A 19,101-nucleotide genomic window follows, 5' to 3' on the forward strand; every position below is an offset into this window, starting at 1 on the left:
GTCCTACACATGTGTTTTTAGAATTACACCTAGGTGTTTCTTTTTATTAATTTTTTAGCAATTATAAGTGGTATTATATTTTTAACTTCAGTGTCCCTGCTAGTATTTAGAAACACAGTTGATTTTGTATGTTTATCTTGCACCCTCAACCTTTCTGAACTCATTTATTAGTTCTAGAAGGTCCTTTTCACAGATTCCTTAGGATGTTCTGCCTATTCAGTTATGTCATCTGCAGATAGGAGCAGTTCTGTTCCTTCCTTCCTGATCTGTGTGCTTTTTATTTCCTTGTCTTACCTTATTGCATTGGCTAGAACATCTGGTACTACCTGGAACATGATTGGTGAGAGTGGACATCCTGCCTTCTTCCCAATCTTAGGGGAAAGCATTCTGCCTTTCACTATTAATTATAATTTGAGTGGCAGGTTTTTTCTAGATGCTTTTCATCAAGTTGGGGAAGTTCCTCTCTAGTCCTGTTTTTCTGAGAGTTTCTATTATGTTGAATTTTGTCAGATGCTTTCTCTGCATGAATTGATATGATCGTGTGATTTTTCTTCTTTCTTCTGTTCACAGGGTAGTAGGTTACATTACTTGATTTTTCGAATACTGAACAAGCCTTGCGTTCCTGGAATAAACTCCAGTTGGTCATGGCACATAATTCTTTTTATATAGGTGTCTGAATTCTGTTTGCTAATATGTTGTTAAGTGTTTTATGTGTCTGTATCGAGGCTTATTGGTCTGTAGTTTCTTTTTAGTTACAGTCTTTGTCCAGGTTTGGTACCAGGATAGTACAGCTTTATAAAATGAAATGAAGAGTATACCATCCTTTCCTATTTTCTGGAAATGATTATGGAAAATTGGTGTTAATTCTTTACGTGTTTGATAGAAATCTCCAGTGACACTAGCTGGACCTGGAGATTTCTTTTTTGAGTTTTCAAATTATGAATTCGGTGTCCTTCATAGTTGAAGGCTGTTCAGATGACCTGTTTCACACTAGCTTCTGTCTCAGACGTCAGATGCACACATGCCGAGTGGGCCACCTGCTGACGTGTGTAGGGTCTGCAGTGCTCTCAGTTTTGTTCCTGATATTGGTAATTTGTCATCTCTCTTTGTCTTCCCTAAGTCTTGTAGAGGTTTGTCAATGTACTGATCTTCGCAAAGAACCAGCTGTTTTTTCATTTATCTCTGTTTTTCTGTTTTCAGTTTCATTGATTTCTGCTTTGATCTTTATTATTTCCTCCCTTCTGCTTGCTTTGGTTTCCTTTTGTTCCTCTTTTGTAGGTTCTTGATGGTGGGAGCTTGGATTATTGACTTGGATGAGTTAATTTTTATTCTAAGTGAGTTAATGTGGCAGACTTTATATGTCCCTCCCAGAGCTTTGTACGTACGTTCAAATTGCTGTGGCAGCCTGCAGAGTAATCATCTTTGGACGATAGCCATGGGTGCTGTTTAGCTGCCCCCATACCTGGGTGCCTGCTGGCGGCCAGACCCTCTGCCTGGATGCCAGCTGCAGAGCCTCCTTCCCTGGCCAGGCCCAGACCTAGCACTCCACAAGCATGGACACCAGGGGGCTCGCCTCTTTTATGATGACTAATATGATGACAAGAGGAAAGATAATCTTTTGGAAGCCAGACTGAAACCAGTATCTCAGGACTGATGGTCGTACTGACACTGGGTCAGTCTCAGATCTCTTGGTTTGCAGATACGTGAGGTGCTTTACAGAAGGCTGTCGTCTCATTACATCTCTTTGTCCAAGCACCTTTCCTTCATTAATGATACCGTTATGCCACTTGTTTTAAAGTTTTAAGCATGGGTTTTCTGTTTTCCTCTAACCCCTCACTGCGTATTTCTGACTTACAGCAGATTCAGAGTGCCATCTCAGGCACTCTCAGCCCCCAAGGAATCGTGGTTCCGGCATCTGCGCTGCAGCAGGGGAACGTAACCATGGCAACAGTGGCAGGTATGCCGGCGAAAAAAGGATGCGCTTTCCTTGAGCTTTTGTGGGAAAGTCCTTTATATTAGAACAGAGAAATGCGTAAATATAATTTCTAACTAATGCCAGTTCCTGAAATAGGAGTGGCGAAATCTAGAGCACTAGAATTGAATGCCTATTTCTTGTTTTAATTCCCAGTAACAAATATTTTATGCCAATCGTGTTTCTCTACCAAAAAATTTGGGGAAGAAAGGTTTTTATAGGAGTTGACGATATACAGTAAAAAACAATTGTAATTTGCAGATAACATAGTTGTTAATTATACTCTTGGCAGCACCTGGAAAAGCTTAGGTTGTGTCATTAATATTTGACAAACAAATAAAAATTCATTCTTAGTATTACTTATACAGTAAAAACCATCATGGAAGGGGTACCGGTTCTATGGTTCCCTGGTGCATCTCAAACATTGCAAATATAAAATCGTCATGAAAATGGAATGGGGCGTGTGAGCAGGGGAGAAATTTACATGGAAAAGCCTCATGTGATGTTGTCAGGGGAAACCACAGGAAGATGAAAGCATGTTTGATCAAAATATACTATGATAAAAAATATCTCACACCAGTCGCCATATCCTTTAATACTGCTGAATGTGGGGAGAGTAGGAAACAGAGGCAGATAAAAGAGGGAATTGCAGAATCCAAGTAAGCCCTTGTGCCCTGTGTGGTGGGACACCTTGCCACCCGCCCTGCACTGTGCCCTCCCCACCGTGCCTGCCCCCCCGGCACGCTGCTGTGCTCCCCGCACACTGCCCTGCCCTGCCTGCCACACACTGCCCTGCCCCCCTCCACACACTGCCCTGCCCCCCTCCCCACACACTGCCCTGCCCCCCTCCCCGCACACTGCCCTGCCCCCCCACACTGCCCCCCCACACTGCCCCGCTCTGCCGCACAGCACCCCCTTTTCCCTGCACAATGCCATACATCCTGCAGAGTGGCCCGCACACCCCTTACAGTACCATGGCCCCCCACAGTGCCCCTCCCCTGCACAGAGCCAGGCCTCACTGTAGATGCTGGAACACTGCTTGTCCAGGGAAGTTGTTTTAACAATTTATGGTGACAAGTCAACCAGCGAAGTATTGATCATTTGAAATGATTTAAAAACCACGTCAGACTAGAGATTTTATTACTTTCACAAGTATGTTGAGTCTATCGAGAATATGGTTTTAAATTGTGGAGACTGAAGGGTGTTCTGGTTCCTTCCTTCTTGAGGTGGTGCGGTGTACCAGCCTGTCACAGTGGTCACTCCCCAAGGCCAGGTAGTGACACAAGCGTTGTCGCCCGGCACCATCAGGATCCAGAACTCCCAGGTGCGTGTGCCATTCCTGTGGGAGGGTTCGGGGGCGAGTCACGCAGGCTTGATCTGTTCCCTCTGCCTGAAGATCGTTTGTCTCAAGCTGGCTTTCCTGGAGCGATCTCCAGTTAATCTCGGTGTCAGGGTTTTGTCTCTTGTTTACTCTTTGTCTCCCTTGTAAAAAAGTTGCAAAGTTCAGAGAGTCTGAGGAAGCAGGAAAAAAGTCATCCGTGACCCCTTCCCCTTAGCAACCACTGTCATCTGATTGAGCATTGGATTGTGTAGTTGTCTTTGGATCAGGAGACTTGAGGCAGTGTGGACGCGCTCTTCCTGCCCCCGTGGAGGTTCACAGCAGACCCCGCGGGCAGGTCTTGCAGACCATGGTGAGGCCCTTCTGCTGTGTCCCGCTGGGCCAGAGCGCTCCTTCAGGCGGGTCCTCGGGGTGGCCAGGGCCCTTCCTTAGCATCCTCCCACAGCCTGATGGGAAAGCTGAGCAAGGGCTGCCCCTTCTCCGCTCCCAGGTGCCCAGTGGAGGCCCTGCCCCAAGGCTGGTGTGCTCCTCCTGCCCTCGGCCTCTCGCCTCCCGGGGAACCCCAGCCCCAAGAGCGCAGGAGGCAGCTTGGCGGGCAGAAGCAGCAGGTGGACGTGCTGTTCTGTGCCATGCCGCGGTCGCACGGCTGTCTCTGTGCCTGTGTGGACCCGGTGGCCTGCCGGACGCTGTAAGTCACAGACGCACGCACAGCCTTGTTTCCCACATTCAGCGAGGTTTACGTCAGAAGGTTGTTTCTGTTACCAGCTCGCAGTTAGGGCTACAGATTCTTCATGTCGGTTCTTGGCCTTTAGCCCGCACGGGTTTCCCACAACCTCACTGACGGCTCGGAGGCCCAGCCCAGGAGATGTTGTGTCTCCCTCCAGCAGACAGCGGAGGCGAGATGGCTTGGGGGGCGCGGGCTGGCACGGCCGATCCAGCGCTTACTGCCTCTCGCTGTGTGGATAGAGTGGAGCTGGGGCGGGGGGCCCCGTCATCCGGGCACAAGGGGCCTCACCAGGCCCAGCAGCGGGTAGAGGAGGAGCCGGACTCCACCAGCATTGTCATCTGCAGAGAACGGTGGGGAGGGTCTGGGGTGGGGGGGTCTCACTGCTTCTTAAACAGACTTCCAGCCAGTTCCCCAGGCTTTTAAATCCCCCGCTTGTCCAGTGCCTGGCTGGCTGGAGCTCCACGGGGCCAGGGGCCGCTCCGGGCAAAGGTCCTTGGCTTGTTTTCCTCACACAGCCCCGTTGGCACTCAGGCCCCTTGGTAGCATCTGTGAGGTCGAGTCACACAGCCAGCTGTCACTTCACCTATTTTTGAGCCCACACTTGTTTTAACCCTGCACAAAAAAGCAACAGTGAGCATATGTGAAACTGCATGAAGAACATCATCTGTTAATTGGGACAAATCAGGCAGAGGAGTTCGGCCCTGCTGCTTCGCAGCTGGTGTTAAAAGCTCCTTCCCTCTCCTTTCCCTGTGCTCACACGGGTGTGTTGTACCACCTGCTTTCAGTCCTTTCACAAAGAAATGCATTTCAAAAAACACTATGCCCTTAATAATAATCTTGACTTCTAAGAAATTTTAGATACAGCTGGTGTCTTCATGTTTCCTGTAAGTCATAAATTCTGTCTGTTTCAGTGTTGTTGTGGAGGCTTTCAAAGAATATATCCGAAATGACATAAAGCCAAAATACAGATAATATAGTGACCTTTCCAAAATCAAGTTCCAAATCCTTAAAACTGTGTCTGTGAATACATGACACTGGAGGTGATGTTCTTTCCCTTATAAAGTCAAATTCCTACATGAGTTCTAAGTTCACGCATGCAGCACAACACAGAAGTCCCCGGGGGGTCTGCGGTGAGGCGCTGGGAGCCGTGCTGGTTTTCCTCCTGGCCGGTGTGGTGAGCGCTGATGACACCGTCCGCGTGGGTGTGCTGGGCTGCGGGGCTGAGGCCCGGCCTCGTAGACGTCAAATCTTTCTTAGGTTTGCGTGGAAGGCGTTCACATAAGAAGTGCCATGCGTGTCCTTTCCTGTAGAAAGGGAGTGGGCAGAACGTGTCCGTGCTGTCCTCGGGGCGAGGGAGGCCGTGTCTGTGGTGGCCCCTGAGGCGTCTGGGCAGAGGCGGTCGCCTCGGCTCCTTCGCTCTGAGCCCTGTGTCTGCACTGTGTGTGCGCCTACATCTTTCCCCTCTGTTCAGCCCCTGTGGCCGCCTCTCATTAGCGGCCCTTCTGCCTTCCTGCCCATTCTTGCTCATCGCTTGTAATCTCTAGGCTCGGAGAGCGGGTGTTGTCATGTCTATGACTAGAGGGTGTGAGGTGAAAACGAGTGGTGGGCGAGAGGGCCGTGGGACTCCCAGGTCTGCAGGCCAGTGGCCCCAAGGCCCTCTTGGCTCCTCTCTCACCTGCCGGACGAGGGGCCGCTGACCGCATGACAGCGGTGTCCATAGCGAGAATGCAGACAGAGCCCCCCGCACAGGTGAGCCCGTGGGGCCCAACCCACACGCCTCTGCTGTCAATACGTCATTTATCCGTAAGACCTTTGGGTATTTTCTCCACCTAAAGTCGTAAGCTAGTTGCATATGTCATAATTTTCTGTGCTTCCTAACGTTTTTTCAATTGTTTAAAAGCTTCAGTTACAGTTAAACCAAGATCTAAGCATCTTGCATCAAGATGATGGCTCTTCTAAGAATAAAAGGGGCGTTCTGCCGAAGCACGCTACCAACGTGATGAGATCTTGGCTCTTTCAGCACATAGGGGTAAGAACGCAAGTGATCCCACAGTCACCTGCGCCCGAGACGCTTGCTTGCTGCCTTCCTTTCTGGAAAAAATGTACTGTCTGCACGGGTAGGCCTGGTGTTGAGTGTCGATGTTTTGTTGGGTGTGTCAATGTTAGGGTGGAACATGGAACAGAGGAGAGTGACCACAGTCTGGAGGTCTCTGCCTCGGGGCCTTCACCAGGGCCCCGCTGCTGACAGGGGAGCACTTCCCGCTCATGCTGATCATCTGCATGCCACGAAGCGTGACCGGGTGAGGTGAGGTTCGAGAAGTGGGCAGTGAGAAGAGGAATTCGGGCCAAACCTGGGAGAACAGTGACGTTTGAGATACCGCATTTGTGAGGAAGATGTGGGGAGGCCGCAGATCGAGCTGCGGACAGAGGGGTCAGCACTTGAGCTTGCTGAACGTGAGATGGCACTTGGCCCCGCAGACAGCGCCGGCCCCCGCACATTGTGTCCGCACACCTGGTCGCTCACCTTCTCTGGGAAGAGGTCCCGTCTCAGGAGGCACACACGTGCTCGTCCATTTCCTGGGCAAGGCTTGCTTATTACCCAGTTGAGACCCTCAGTCCTCCTGCTGGTGAACTTGGGGGAAGCATGTGACCCAGAGCAGCTTTCAGGGGACAGCCCAGTCTAGTGGCCAGGGTCAGGAATGACCAGGTTGGCTTGCAGGAGTGTGAGACGAGACAGAGACAGGAAAGTGGCCAGTGCCGGCTGCATACAGCCATGTCCAGGTGGACGGAGGAGCCCGTAGGGACGTGCGGGCACAGACGCAGAGATCATTCTGTATCCAGAGGGACGGAAGGTCAGGAGGTCCAGCAGGGAGCCACCCGGCAGCCTTGGGAACCAGCTTTGCAGCTGGTGCTTTCCTCTCTCCGCAGCCCTGGCCACCGGCTGTTCCTGACGGCTGTGCCTCGCCAGCCGGCTCTGCCCCTTTGCCACCACGCCCCTGGCACCACTCGTGTCTGTGGTTGCTGACTGCTCCCTCTGCGGCCCGTCTTGCTCACCTGCATCCCAGTGCCCCATGGCTGTCAGCGGGGCGTCCTTGTGCCCTTTCTCTGCATCCACCTTTGGGGAGGCCTGCTGCCTGGGCCCGAGGCCTATGTGTGCTCCTGGCACCGGTCTCCATCCTCGCCCTGACTGTGAGCCCGGGGCTGGTGCCAGTCTCCGTCATCCCATCTTCTGGGGTTTAGCCCTTGTCACTGCCGACCAGCCCCCCCTTTTCTCTGACTGGCGCCAGGCTCCATCCCCCGGAGACAGCAGTCCAAGGTAGCCGCCGATTCCAGGCTTGGAACCAGCACGTGATGTTGCTGAGCAGTTCTGGGGAGGGGACAGGACCCCTCTCCCTTTCCTGGGGGAAGGCCCTCAGGGAGCCCAGTGCAGCCCTCCTGGAGCACTGGGACCCCCAGCTTCTCTCCTCTCCTGCTCTGCCGAGACATCCCCGCATGCAGGACATGGTGACACGGGTCAGGGAAGAGCAGTGCTGTCTCTCAGCCATGGGGCTGCATCTGGAAAGCTGTCCTGGAAGGGAAAGGTGTTACGAATACAGTGGTTCAGCCATGTTCATTCTACTGGTGGGAAGACTTGGTATGTGGTTTCAGGTCGTCCGTTTGCTGGGATGGTACACGGCTAGTTTCCGTGGTACACGGGGGCCGGGGCGCTCGGCAGACCCAGGCAGGGGGTGGCGAGTGAGACAGCACGGCTCGCCCACCGCTGTCTCTGGGGACAGCGCCACCATGTGCATGTCCCCACTGCAGGAGCACAAACAAGTGTCGGATGGGCAGTGCCCTCTAATGTCTCCATGGTTTCTAAAACAATAAACCCTGCTGTGCTCCTAGGTTGAAGTAAAATGTTCCTTTTTTTTTTTTTCCTGTGAGGCATTTTCTGTCTCCTTTGGCCCTTATTTCTTTGAAACACAGTCCTCTCCTGCAGCCTTCCTAACACGGGAGGACAACAGTCACGACCGCACGATGGGGTTTTCTTCTGGTTAGTGCACTTGGGTTTCTTGCCCCCTTTTGTTGTACGAGCTTTTAAACGGTGGGGACGGTATTCGCATTTCTGTAATCTCTACCACAGGCCATACACGGTGGCATCACCCCGATTGCTATCTGTCCGAGGGAACAGACCAGTGGGGAGACCAGTGTGGCACGATGCCGGGGTCACCGGGGTCACCGCAGCGACTGTCCCACACGCTGAGTGTTACCTGCGGTAACCTCCCACGCCCGGTGTTCTCTGGGGTCCTGGGACTTCAGCGCACGTCGGTTTTAGAGCCAGTGCTTTACTGGTTTCTACATGTGGACAGTAATCAGCCATGGAGAAATTGCTTATTACTGTAGACAGAAGTGTTTTCCTTTGGTACTTCTGTCAATTTTGATATGTACTTCCAATTTAATTCTGTTTTTTATTTTATTTATTTATTTATTTATTTAAAAGATTTTATATATTTATTTGACAGAGATAGAGACAGCCAGCGAGAGAGGGAACACAAGCAGGGGGAGTGGGAGAGGAAGAAGCAGGCTCATAGCGGAGGAGCCTGATGTGGGGCTCGATCCCATAACGCCGGGATCACGCCCTGAGCCGAAAGCAGACGCTTAACCGCTGTGCCACCCAGGTGCCCCTAATTCTGTTTTTTAAAGTGGTTTTCATCATGGAAGAAAGAGAATGTAGCAGGCACTCCCACCCCAGCCCTGGGCCCGGCTCTTCACGGACGGCACGCGCTGACCTGGCACAGGGCGGGTCCTGAAAAGCCATCCGTGCATCCCCGTGTCCCTTTGCTCTCACAGCACCGGTGACAAGCATGTCGCCTGATGTGTCAGGCTGGGGGCAGCGTGTCCAGCCCCTTCCCTGCGTCCCCCTTGCTACCCAGCTGGAGGATGGGGAGTGTGTGTACTCAGGGCCTCGGCCGCCTCATCTGTACGGTGAAGCAGACGGCTGTCCATCTCCGAAGTGACCGTGAGGACCAGTGATTTACTGTCGGACGTGCAGCGTGACCCCCATGCTGTGTCTTGCTGGGTCAGAACTCCACCACGTGTCTGCAGTGTGTGGCAGTGCAGGTTACAGCAGAGGCCCCGCAGAGCGCAGCTCCGGGCGGGCAGCGGCTCTCAGCCGGCCTGGCGCCGCTCGCGCCATCTGGGGGCCTCGCACCCTGTCTTGGCGCGCCCGTGCCCGCACTTTAACTGCTGGCTTACTGCTGCGCTCCTGAGTGGCACGGACAGTCTGCCTTCTGCTCGGGACGTGTCTAAAAAAATTTGTAAGACTAAAGAGGTTTTGGCAGAAAGCACTATTGCTACTTACCAGTTTTTTCCTAATGATTATTTGTATGTTTCTCTTCGACCCAGAAAAGCTTGAGTTCCTTTTTAAAAACTGAAGTTCATGGCAACCCTCCTTTTTATTTTTAGCATCCCTACCCGACAGAAGATGAGAAAAAACAGATTGCTGCTCAGACGAATTTGACACTACTCCAAGTCAACAACTGGTAAGATGCGCCTGCCCGTTGTGCCCGTCAGCACGAGAGCCCTCGGAGTATGCTAATGAATGGGGGGATTTGGTTGAAAATATCGGAGTCCTTTTCACTAGCGACACTGTTATCAGAGCACAGGAGTTGGTGGCAGAATATTTGGGAATAAATCAGCACACACTTCCAACTTAAACTTTTAGTCCTCACTATGGACTTTTTGTCTACATCCTGCTTGTCCCGTTAGAAATGTTTACCCAGGGGCGCCTGGTGGCTCAGTCCTTAAGCGCCCACCTCCGGGTTCTGGCGCAGGTCATGATCCTTGGGGCCAGGAGCTCGAGCCCTGGGTCCGGCTGCTCACTGGGCGTGGAGTCGGCTTGGGATGCTCTCTCTCCCTCTGCCCCTCCCCCCACACCGCCTGCACCTGCACACCCACTCTCTCAAAAAAAAATTGTGTTTCTCCGTTGTGTTACTACCACCCTAAGCCCCCACATTCACTCAGAAACGTGATGTTTTTGGCGATGAGCTTCTCTGGGTGGCCTATGGTGGCGTTGAGGCGTCTTGACCTCTGGTGACCCCCCGCGGCTCCCCCACCTTTGGAAACCTTGTGTCACTTGTTCAAGTCTGAGTGGGGGAAGCAGCCCCCCGCCGTCCGTGTGGTGGTCCTGCCCCCGCAGCAGGACTCGGGGTCCTAAGAGGGAAATGCGTGGGGCAGCATTGACTTTATGAATGAAACATCCTGTTCCAATTTTGGTGTCACATGCTGCTGTGGATGCTTGGACCCTGACCACGTGCGTTCATTCCCCTGAGATCAGAGCTGTGCACGTGACGAAGGGCGTTAAGGTCTAGGGGTGCACTTATACTTTGCGTGTCGGTCCTCTGTCTCCTTTGTGCGTACTTACTCAGACGTGGGGAGCGCTTTCGGCTTATAAAGTGGGCATCCGTGAAAGAAAAGAAGCGCAAATTCTACCTGTTAACGGTTAAAGTTTAGGAGCATCTGGGGGGCTCCGTTGGTGAAGCGTCTGCCTTCGGCTCAGGTCATGATCCTGGGGTCCTGGGACGGAGCCCCGCATCGGGCTTCCTGTCAGCGGGGAGTCCGCTCCCCCCTGCCCTGCCTGTGTTCTCTCGCTCACTTACTCTCTCTCACATGAATAAATAAAATCTTAAAAAAAAAACCTGTTAAAATTTAAACTTGAGGGTCAGGTAAGTTCCGGTATAAACGACAGAATCTCCCAACGTGTGTGGTTGTATATGCGGTATGCTGCGGGTTGCACTCAGTGTTTGTGATATCTTGCGTTTGGGCCCTTGTTTTCGGTTTGGGTATCAGTAACCTAGGCCGTGCTCCTTGGATTATTTCCTGTCAGATCTTCTAAATAGCATTAGCAAAAACAAAGGTTTCCCTACGTTGTTGCTGTGACATTTGCCATGGCCTGGTACGCCCGTTTCCTCCTGTGTCTCGGGTGATGCCTCCTGTCTGGGTTTAGTCCTAAGGACGGTTGATGGATTGACTGGGGGTGGATGTTGGAGTCACTTCTTTGGACAATCTGATGCTTTTGCTGCTGCTCAGCCTTCTTACTTCATCTCTTGACTCCTCGAGCTCCCTAACTTGCTTCTCCGTTATATTAACAGAAGTGTCTTATCTGGAAGATTTGACATCAACTTTTAATTTTTACATTAGTAACAGTTTACTGGGATAACTAGTATAAAATTTCTAAAATCTTTTCATATTTGTAACTAATTTAACTTTTTGTGACTTTCTTTCCTTTTACATTTACAAAAATCACGTTGGCCTGAGCTTGAACTCCCCGTTAGCTTGCGCCCCTGCCACCCACTAGCTTTGAACGAGGCTCGGCTGAAGAGGCAGGTGCTGTGAAGCAGCCGCGGGCTTCCCTCCCCAGGCAGTGGCCGGGTGGGCACCGAGCTGGGGGCCGCCGGGGCTCCCCTGTGACTTCCAGTGCCCACCCTGCTTGTGCTCAGGGGCCGGATCACTGCCTGGAGCTCTGTGGCTTCAGGCCCCTCGTTTCCATCGTAGAATGCACCCTCCTGCAATTGTAGATGCTTCCGGACGTGCTCGGATTTCCTTTTTAAACTTCATTGAAGTCATCTCTGCCCAACGTCGGGCTCGCTCTCGGTGGGGACGATGAGTGGCCCACTCTAACTGGCTGAGTGTCAGGGCGTTTCGTGTTAAGTGGCCTGGGAGCAGGGGCATCCCAGTTCTGCTCTGCGTCTGGGGGCGTGGAGCGTGGGGTGTGGGGGCGCACCGCCGGGACCAGCCCAGAGCCGGAGTCTCCCGCGGAGCTTGTGTTTCTCTTACTCCCCGAACACAGCTCCTCGCCCTCATCTGGGGGTGAGCAGGCTCGGCTCTGACGAGAGGTGAACCCCTCTTCGCCCGTACTCCCAGAGGAGGAAGCGTGGTGGGCGCCGCTGTGTCGCATCCAAGTGTGCGGTCCGAGCAGCCGGGGCTTCTGGCGGGCCAGGGTTGTGGGCCGGAGCGCCGCTGCCCTCCCAGGTCTGAGGGCGCTGGCTGGGCGCCGGGAAGGTGCTGGCCGAAGAAGGCGGCTATCCGTGCACAGACTTAAAGCCAGTGAAGCACGTTCCCACGTGTGACTGCGCGCTCCCGCCGCTCTGCTCATGCAGGGTCAGGTCCCCACCGTGGCTGCCCGTCCCCATCTGAGCTGCCCGGGGGCGCTGTCGGGGTGCCGGCACAGCTGGGGGATTTAGGACAGGGGCCCTTCTGTAACTAGCCCGTCACCTGGGGCGGTGTTGAGGGCCACAGCCCAGCCCCAGAGCCACGTGCGCGGAGGTAACCATGAGTGGCATCGGGCACCATCCACACCGCGAGGTCTGGGAGGGACGGGATCACGAGGTTGTGCGGGGTCACTGCTCGCTGGGTGAGGGGAGAGGCGCCCAGGGCAGTCCCAGGCGGGGCCGTGCTCAGCGGGAGGGCTCTAGGAGGCCGGCCTGGTGACCGCTTCCCTGTGTCGCCCGTGATGCCCAGGTTCATCAACGCCAGAAGACGGATTCTGCAGCCCATGCTGGATTCTAGCTGCTCAGAAACTCCCAAAACGAAGAAGAAAACTGCTCAGAACAGACCGGTCCAGAGGTTTTGGCCTGACTCCATTGCCTCCGGAGCTGCACAGCCACCACCCAGTGAGCTGGCCATGTCGGAAGGTGGGCTGCAGCAGGTGCTGGGGGGGGGGGGTGCGCGGGGCGAGGTTTGGGGGGCAGGGGGCAGCCTCGCCTGGTGTGGACGTGAGCTCCGGGGCGTGTGCATGGCTGCGATGTTTTGCGTGTGACACGTGAGGAAGGCATCATCTGCAGAGCCCAGGGACGGTCGTACACAATGCCTGCGGCTCAGAGGTCCAGCATCCACAGTGTGCGCTGTCCCCTTTCTCCCCTTTCTGTGTTTCTTTTCCCTTGGACTTAAGTGTGCAGGAAGGAGCCGTCCCATCCTCACCACCTGGCATTTTGCCTTTTTTTTTTTTTTTTGAACTGCAATGAGCCCCTACGGCCCTGGGCCTGCTGTTGCTAGTCCCTTCTGACCTGTCCCTCTCTCGCCTCAGCACAGGCCACCTGATCTCCCGTGTTTACTGAGCACCTTTATGTTGGCGGGAGTTCTCCAAAGTTTGGATCGTTTGGGTGTATATATTCTTAAATGCGTATAAATGGTGTTATTAGCTCAGTCCTACTTTCTTGTACTTATTTTTCCTCAGCAGTATACTGTTACTAAGTTAGGAAACTTTGGGGCCCTTATTCCTTCAAGTATATGTTCTGTCGCCCCTCCCCCACCCATCAGGGACCCCAGTTGCCCACCTGTTGTTACTGGTGCACTTTCCTGGGTTTTGGAGCCTGTTTCTGGGTCATTTTGATGGTTTCTGTGTCTGTCTTTGGGCTTCACTACGCTCTTCTGTGGCTAACCTGCTGCTGGTCCCACCGAGGGTGCGTTCCAGGGTGGACGGTGTCGTGCTCATCCCAGAAGTTCTGGAAGAGGCCTTTCTACCCTTCGTGGCTCCCCGTCCTAGAACACAGTCACAGTACCTGTTTCGATGTCCTTCTCTACTGTTCTAACATCTGTCGGTCTTGCGCTGGCGTCCGCTGACTGAGGTTCCCCCTCCTTGTGGCTGTCTCCCTGCCTGTGCGCGTGCCTGGTCATCTCGGGCTGGACGCCAGGCCCTGTGAACTTCGCCTTGCCGGGGACTGGCGCCCTCGCGCTGTGGCAGGTCTTCCTGAGCTCTGTTCTAGCAGTGACGTTACTTGGGATGGTCTGACCCTTTCGTGCCTTGCTTTTGTGATTGGTCCTTGTTTGGTGCCCCAGGGGTGCTCAGTCCTGGGCTGACTGCTCAAACCAAGGCAAGACTAGATTGCCCCCGATCCCCCAACCCCCGTGCAGCCAGCTCTCAGAGGCCTGGACAGTGTCCTCGAATCTTGTCAGGTGGTTCTCTCCCAGAACTTGTTTCCCGCATGTGTGTGCGGATCTGTCCTCCCCGAATGTACATGGGGGGCTTTCCGTAGCTGCGCCGGCCGGAGGGCTGGGACGGGGCCCGACGGTGGGCTGTAAACCGCGCTTGAGTTTGTTTCTTGAGTCGTGGCGTGTGCATTTAAAGCTGGGGCTTCATCGCTGGGGTTCTGATAGGCGGTGGTCTTCTACTTATATTTACGTAATTTATGTTTTCAGTTTTTATTTTCTCTTTTAATCCAAGAATAGTTACGAAGGTATTAGTTCTTTCTCCCTTTTCCCCTCCCTCCCTCCTTGGAAAAGACAATACCTGTATATTGGGGAAGAAGTTCAAACAAAGCTATCCAGTGAAAAGTGATTTTTTCCTCCATCATGGCTCCTAATCTTCTCCAGAAACTGTCCTCATGGGGCGCCTGGGGGGCTCAGCCGTTAAGCGTCTGCCTTCGGCTCAGGGCGTGATCCCAGAGTCCTGGGATCGAGCCCCGCATCGGTCTCCGTCCTCCTCTGGGAGCCTGCTTCTTCCTCTCCCACTCCCCCTGCTTGTGTTCCCTCTCTCGCTGGCTGTCTCTCTCTCTGTCAAATAAATAAATAAAATCTTAAAAAAAAAAAAAGAAAGAAAGAAACCCTTCTCATGACCAGTTTCCCATCTGTGCTCCCGCTACATACGTGAAATGATACTCTGTGCGTAGACCAGAGTGAAAGAATGAATTTCTTGAGAAGTGTTTCCCAAATTCTGCCTTATGACACGGTCTCCTGCCATCACCCATCACTACTTGTGCAGGCTTCACCCACACAGCAGGCCCCACATGTGTGCGGTAGCTTCAGAGTCCCTCGTGCTCGTGGAGCTCCCGTCCCTCGGCTGTTAGGCTGGAAGGCGCACGGAGACCAGCGTGCTCTGAGGTTCCTGATCTCTTGTGTTCTCCTTGTGGCACCTGCTTTCTGCCCTGTGCATCTGTGTTCTCTATAGTCCTGACCCCGGAGGCCTTCTGTAGACCAAGAGCTTTTAGAGTGTATTAGCTAAGGAAGGGCTGAGGCTGATTCTAGAGACCAGTTCCTACTCCCTGTGGAACATCCCAGAAACATATGTGGGGGTCTTAGCACGAGGTCACATAGCAAACAGTGCCCCGCTGAGTAACAAAGCGTCTTCCCACGTGGTACTGATTTTAACCTTCTGCCACAGGAGCCGTTGTGACGATCACCACGCCCGTGAGCATGAACGTGGACAGCCTCCAGTCTCTGTCCTCGGACGGCGCCACCCTGGCAGTGCAACAGGTCATGATGGCGGAACAGAGCGAGGACGAGTCTGTGGACAGCACGGGGGACAGTGGGGCCACGCTCGCCCCCACCCACATCAGTGGCCTCGTCCTGGAGAACAGCGACTCCCTGCAGTAGGGGGCCGGCTCGGCCCAGAACCGTGGGGCGGGCTGGCCTGACTTTTTATAGTTTGCACAGCAAACATTTTACACAGTTTTATTTCTGATATGTTTTATATGTAGATAGAGAAGAGTGCACTTTTGTATTTCATAGTACGCTTCCAGAGCATCTTTGCCGGTGCAGCGACTTCTTTCAAGTGCGTGTGTGCGTGTGTGGGGGGGTTTTAAGGAAATTCTTTAAAGGTTTAACGCTAAAAATGTGATGAATGAAAACACCCCTGAGCCCCTAATTAGATTAAGGAATAGTGCTGCCATTTTCTAAAATATTATGCAGTTTTCATTTAGTTCTGTGGTTGGAGCAGGTCTCGGTGGGCTGATTTATTTGTGTGGCCCATGGGTTTGAAAGAAGCTTCCGCATCTTGAAGTCGCCAGTGCGAGGCGGACGCCGCACAACCGCACAACGAGAGAGTGGGCGTGACTCCGTGCTGGGCCTGCGGCGGTCTGAATACGCTTAGGTTCTTGCACATTCCGTGAGCCTGTTTCATTTGCTATAGATAAAAAGAAACTCCTATTTTTACCTTGCTGGAATTATTGGATAAAAAAGCTATTTTTATAAATTCGTTATGAATTGGATTACGACTATGTTGAGGATGAAATTTCTAGAGAAGAAACAATACATGCTTACTATTTCAATTTGGAATGTTCTGAACTGACCAAATTTAGTGAACCTGCCCAAAGTTAGCTAGCATTCCATGGTTCTCTGCCATCCCAGGGTGGTGATTTATATCTACTGCTATGAAAGAAACAACTGTTGAATGAAATTTTGATACCTGCAAATTTCAGTTTATATGTAAAGGCTCAGATTGCATCGTACACTCGATCTGAACCTAGAGCTAAAGGTGTTACTAAATAGGACTAGGTAAGTCAGGCGAAGTGGTGGCCAGTCCTCGGTTAACGCTCTTACCACCCGTATTTCTGTCTGATTTAAATCTGACTGCAGTTAAATGGTTACTCTGCCAGTTAGCTATGTGTTTTTTTTTTTTTTAAGATTTTATTTATTTATTCGACAGAGAGAGAGACAGCCAGCGAGAGAGGGAACACAAGCAGGGGGAGTGGGAGAGGAAGAAGCAGGCTCCCAGCGGAAGAGCCTGATGTGGGGCTCGATCCCAGAATGCCGGGATCACGCCCTGAGCTGAAGGCAGACGCTTAACAACTGAGCCACCCGGGCGCCCCAAGCTGTGTGTTGTTTTAGGATGTTTTCGTCAGCCACGTGTTATGCATAGAATGTTTATTATAAACTAATATGAAGTGTCCTCTACCCCACTGGATCAGAGTGAGGGCCCATAACCCATGCTCAGCTCTGTTATGTAATTAACATCTCCCCGAAGTGACACGGTGACATGGTGACCCTGACTGGGGTGACGGCAGACTCTCCCGCCTTTGGTCCTGGTGTCCATGTTTTCTCCTTGTCCGTTGTTGCTTTGGAATTTCCAGAGCCCTCCCCCTCTGACTTGATCACATGAGATTTGGAATAACTTTAGGACTTCTGCTTCCTGGTGACAAGGCAAACCACAAGAGTAGACTGGGTTTTGTGTGTTATCCCGTATTTGCAAGTGGGGCTCTTTCTCAGAGCGAAAACAAGCCACCTTGTCTCGTAAGCTCTGTACATGGGACGGCCACAGTCCGTGTTTCTAAAGGACAGTTCACGTCGGGGAAAGTTGTCCGTGCTTGGGGTCGGCAGCGGTAGGTGCCACAGACGAAGGGGACGCCGAGGGACATCTTGTGCGGGGGCACATTCGGTTCTGCAACTGACCCCCTGCAGAATTTATTGATTAAAGTTAATCACAGAAGAGTATCTCCTAGATAACGTAGAAGGCAGTTGGAAATACATGGGAATTTCTCTGAAAATGTTTCAGGAGCTTTAGAAGAAAGACCTGACTGCCCACTCTGGGCGAGAGGGTCACATTGGTAAGCAGCAGTGACAACCCTTATTTATCAACGATTTGTAATATCTTTAGGAAGTCGACCCAAGTTTAAAAGATCATTTTAACTTGACCTAAAGTCTGACATTGTTGGACTTCTTGAAGCTAGGACCTGGGGAGGCCAGCCAGCCGGCTTCCTCCATCCCCAGGTCCCCAGTCCCTCCCAGCCGCCCTGCTCCTTGGGTGAGCGCAGACGTTCTCCCAGTGGGGACACCCGGGCTGGTCACTGTTTCCCTCCCCGCCCAGGGATCGCAGGGATCGCGCTCACCGAGCGAGCGGCAGCCTGTTAGTCGAGGGCTACACAGACCGCGTCCATCTAGAGATGGGGGCGCGCAGGGTCCCACCCCCTCTGGCCTGAGACTCGGCCTTCCGTGCCCAGTGACACCACGTGCTCCCTCCGGCTGGGGCTGGTGTTCTTAGGTTCTCAGCACTAGGATGAGCCATTCAGAGAGGTGCGTCCGGAGGCCCGGGCTCCTCGGACGCCCCCGGAAGCGCAGCTGCTTGTACGCCGCTGCTCGTGACTTTCCGCAAGGAGGATGCTCCGGACGCGTTCTGAGACCAGGTGAAGCACGCTGTCCCTCCCGTGCCGCTGGTGGAGCAGGTAGCCGACGGGCTGCACTGCTCCCCGGGCCAGCGGCACTGATGGCCACTCCGCGGCGTCCCGAGTGCAGCTAGACGGGGGGTGCAGGATTTACCCCGCGCGCGGAGTGAGGTGGGCGCTCCCAGACCGCGGGAGCCGCGCCGCCAGCACCCACACCGCACAGGGCCTGGCGACGGACGGTCTGGTCCTTCCCTGGGGGAGCGAGCGTCAGGCAGACTCGAACGTCCCCGGACGGTGGGGAAAGGCCCGTGTCTGGCAGTTAGTGACAGAAATAACTCCGCAATCTGCCTTCGTTTTAGTTATGTTTGGTCTACGAACTGACAATCTTTAAAATGTGAATACTGTAACAATATGTTTTCTTGGATTGTTGTCTTTAAAAGGGATTTTTGTGAAGCGATTGATTTATCAAAGCAAAAAAATTAAAAATAGAAACATGCTTTATGGATGTTTTATTTTCTAAAGCTGATGTCACCGCAAGCTGCTTTTCCATTTTAAGTAAAACACTCGAATTGTTGACAGGTTTTGCTGGTGACGTGGGGTTCGTAGCGAGCCCTGCACTTTAGGAATTAGGGTTGTACTGCACCGGGACACTCAGGTCCGTTTGCATTTTCAGGAGTCTTTCCTTAAATTACTTACTTCAATTAGTCATTGGTATTCCGGGAAAAAAATTGGAAAGTTTTTGTTTGTTTTTTATTGTAGTTTATCATAAACCTAATTATTTGGGTAGTAATGAGAAAACGATTCATCAGCGAGGTGTTGCCTTCCACGGTGCATGTCGTAAAGTGACGCCCAAGGTCCTTCTGGACGCGTTGGAGAGCTACGTTAAAACAGTTTCAGAGAGTTTTTTCTTTGTAGTCTAGTGTGTTTTAACTCCCCCCAAACTGTTCATGCTTAGAGGCCGAAGTAAGCAGACGCGAGTGTTTTTAAGAAGTGCATGTGAAATTGTAAATCTTGTGGGCGGTGAGGAGAGCCTGCTCGAAGGAGAGCGTTTCAGGAAACGTTCTGTTTGACTGGATGGGAAACGGAGCCCCTGTCGTCCCTGCAGCTCCTCCAGGTCAGTTCTAACCAGGTGAGACCTCGGCCCAGTCTTGGACCCCTTTAGGCTTCAAGTGCTTTGTTCGTAAAAGGAAGAAATTGGTTTATAAGGTTT

At 52.6% G+C, this 19,101-nt stretch overlaps 1 protein-coding gene across 7 annotated transcripts in view; it reads left to right on the forward strand.

Moving 5' to 3' along the window:
- Positions 1-18,387, forward strand: part of PKNOX1 (PBX/knotted 1 homeobox 1) — a 59,440-nt gene extending 41,053 nt beyond the window's left edge. For 5 of the 7 annotated variants that reach the window (XM_048214875.2, XM_026497587.4, XM_026497713.4 and 2 more), the window contains exons 6-11: positions 1,858-1,957; positions 3,199-3,296; positions 5,939-6,067; positions 9,484-9,560; positions 12,538-12,710; positions 15,176-18,387. In XM_048214875.2, the coding sequence (XP_048070832.1) occupies positions 1,858-1,957; positions 3,199-3,296; positions 5,939-6,067; positions 9,484-9,560; positions 12,538-12,710; positions 15,176-15,387 (789 nt within the window). In that variant the 3' untranslated portion in view covers positions 15,388-18,387. The remainder of the gene's footprint in view (positions 1-1,857; positions 1,958-3,198; positions 3,297-5,938; positions 6,068-9,483; positions 9,561-12,537; positions 12,711-15,175) is intronic. The other 2 variants (XM_048214877.2, XM_048214878.2) reach the window with 1 other exon arrangement.
- Positions 18,388-19,101: the final 714 nt, after the last annotated feature.

Source organism: Ursus arctos, unplaced genomic scaffold, assembly GCF_023065955.2.
Source record: "Ursus arctos isolate Adak ecotype North America unplaced genomic scaffold, UrsArc2.0 scaffold_4, whole genome shotgun sequence".
Classification (NCBI taxonomy): domain Eukaryota; kingdom Metazoa; phylum Chordata; class Mammalia; order Carnivora; family Ursidae; genus Ursus; species Ursus arctos.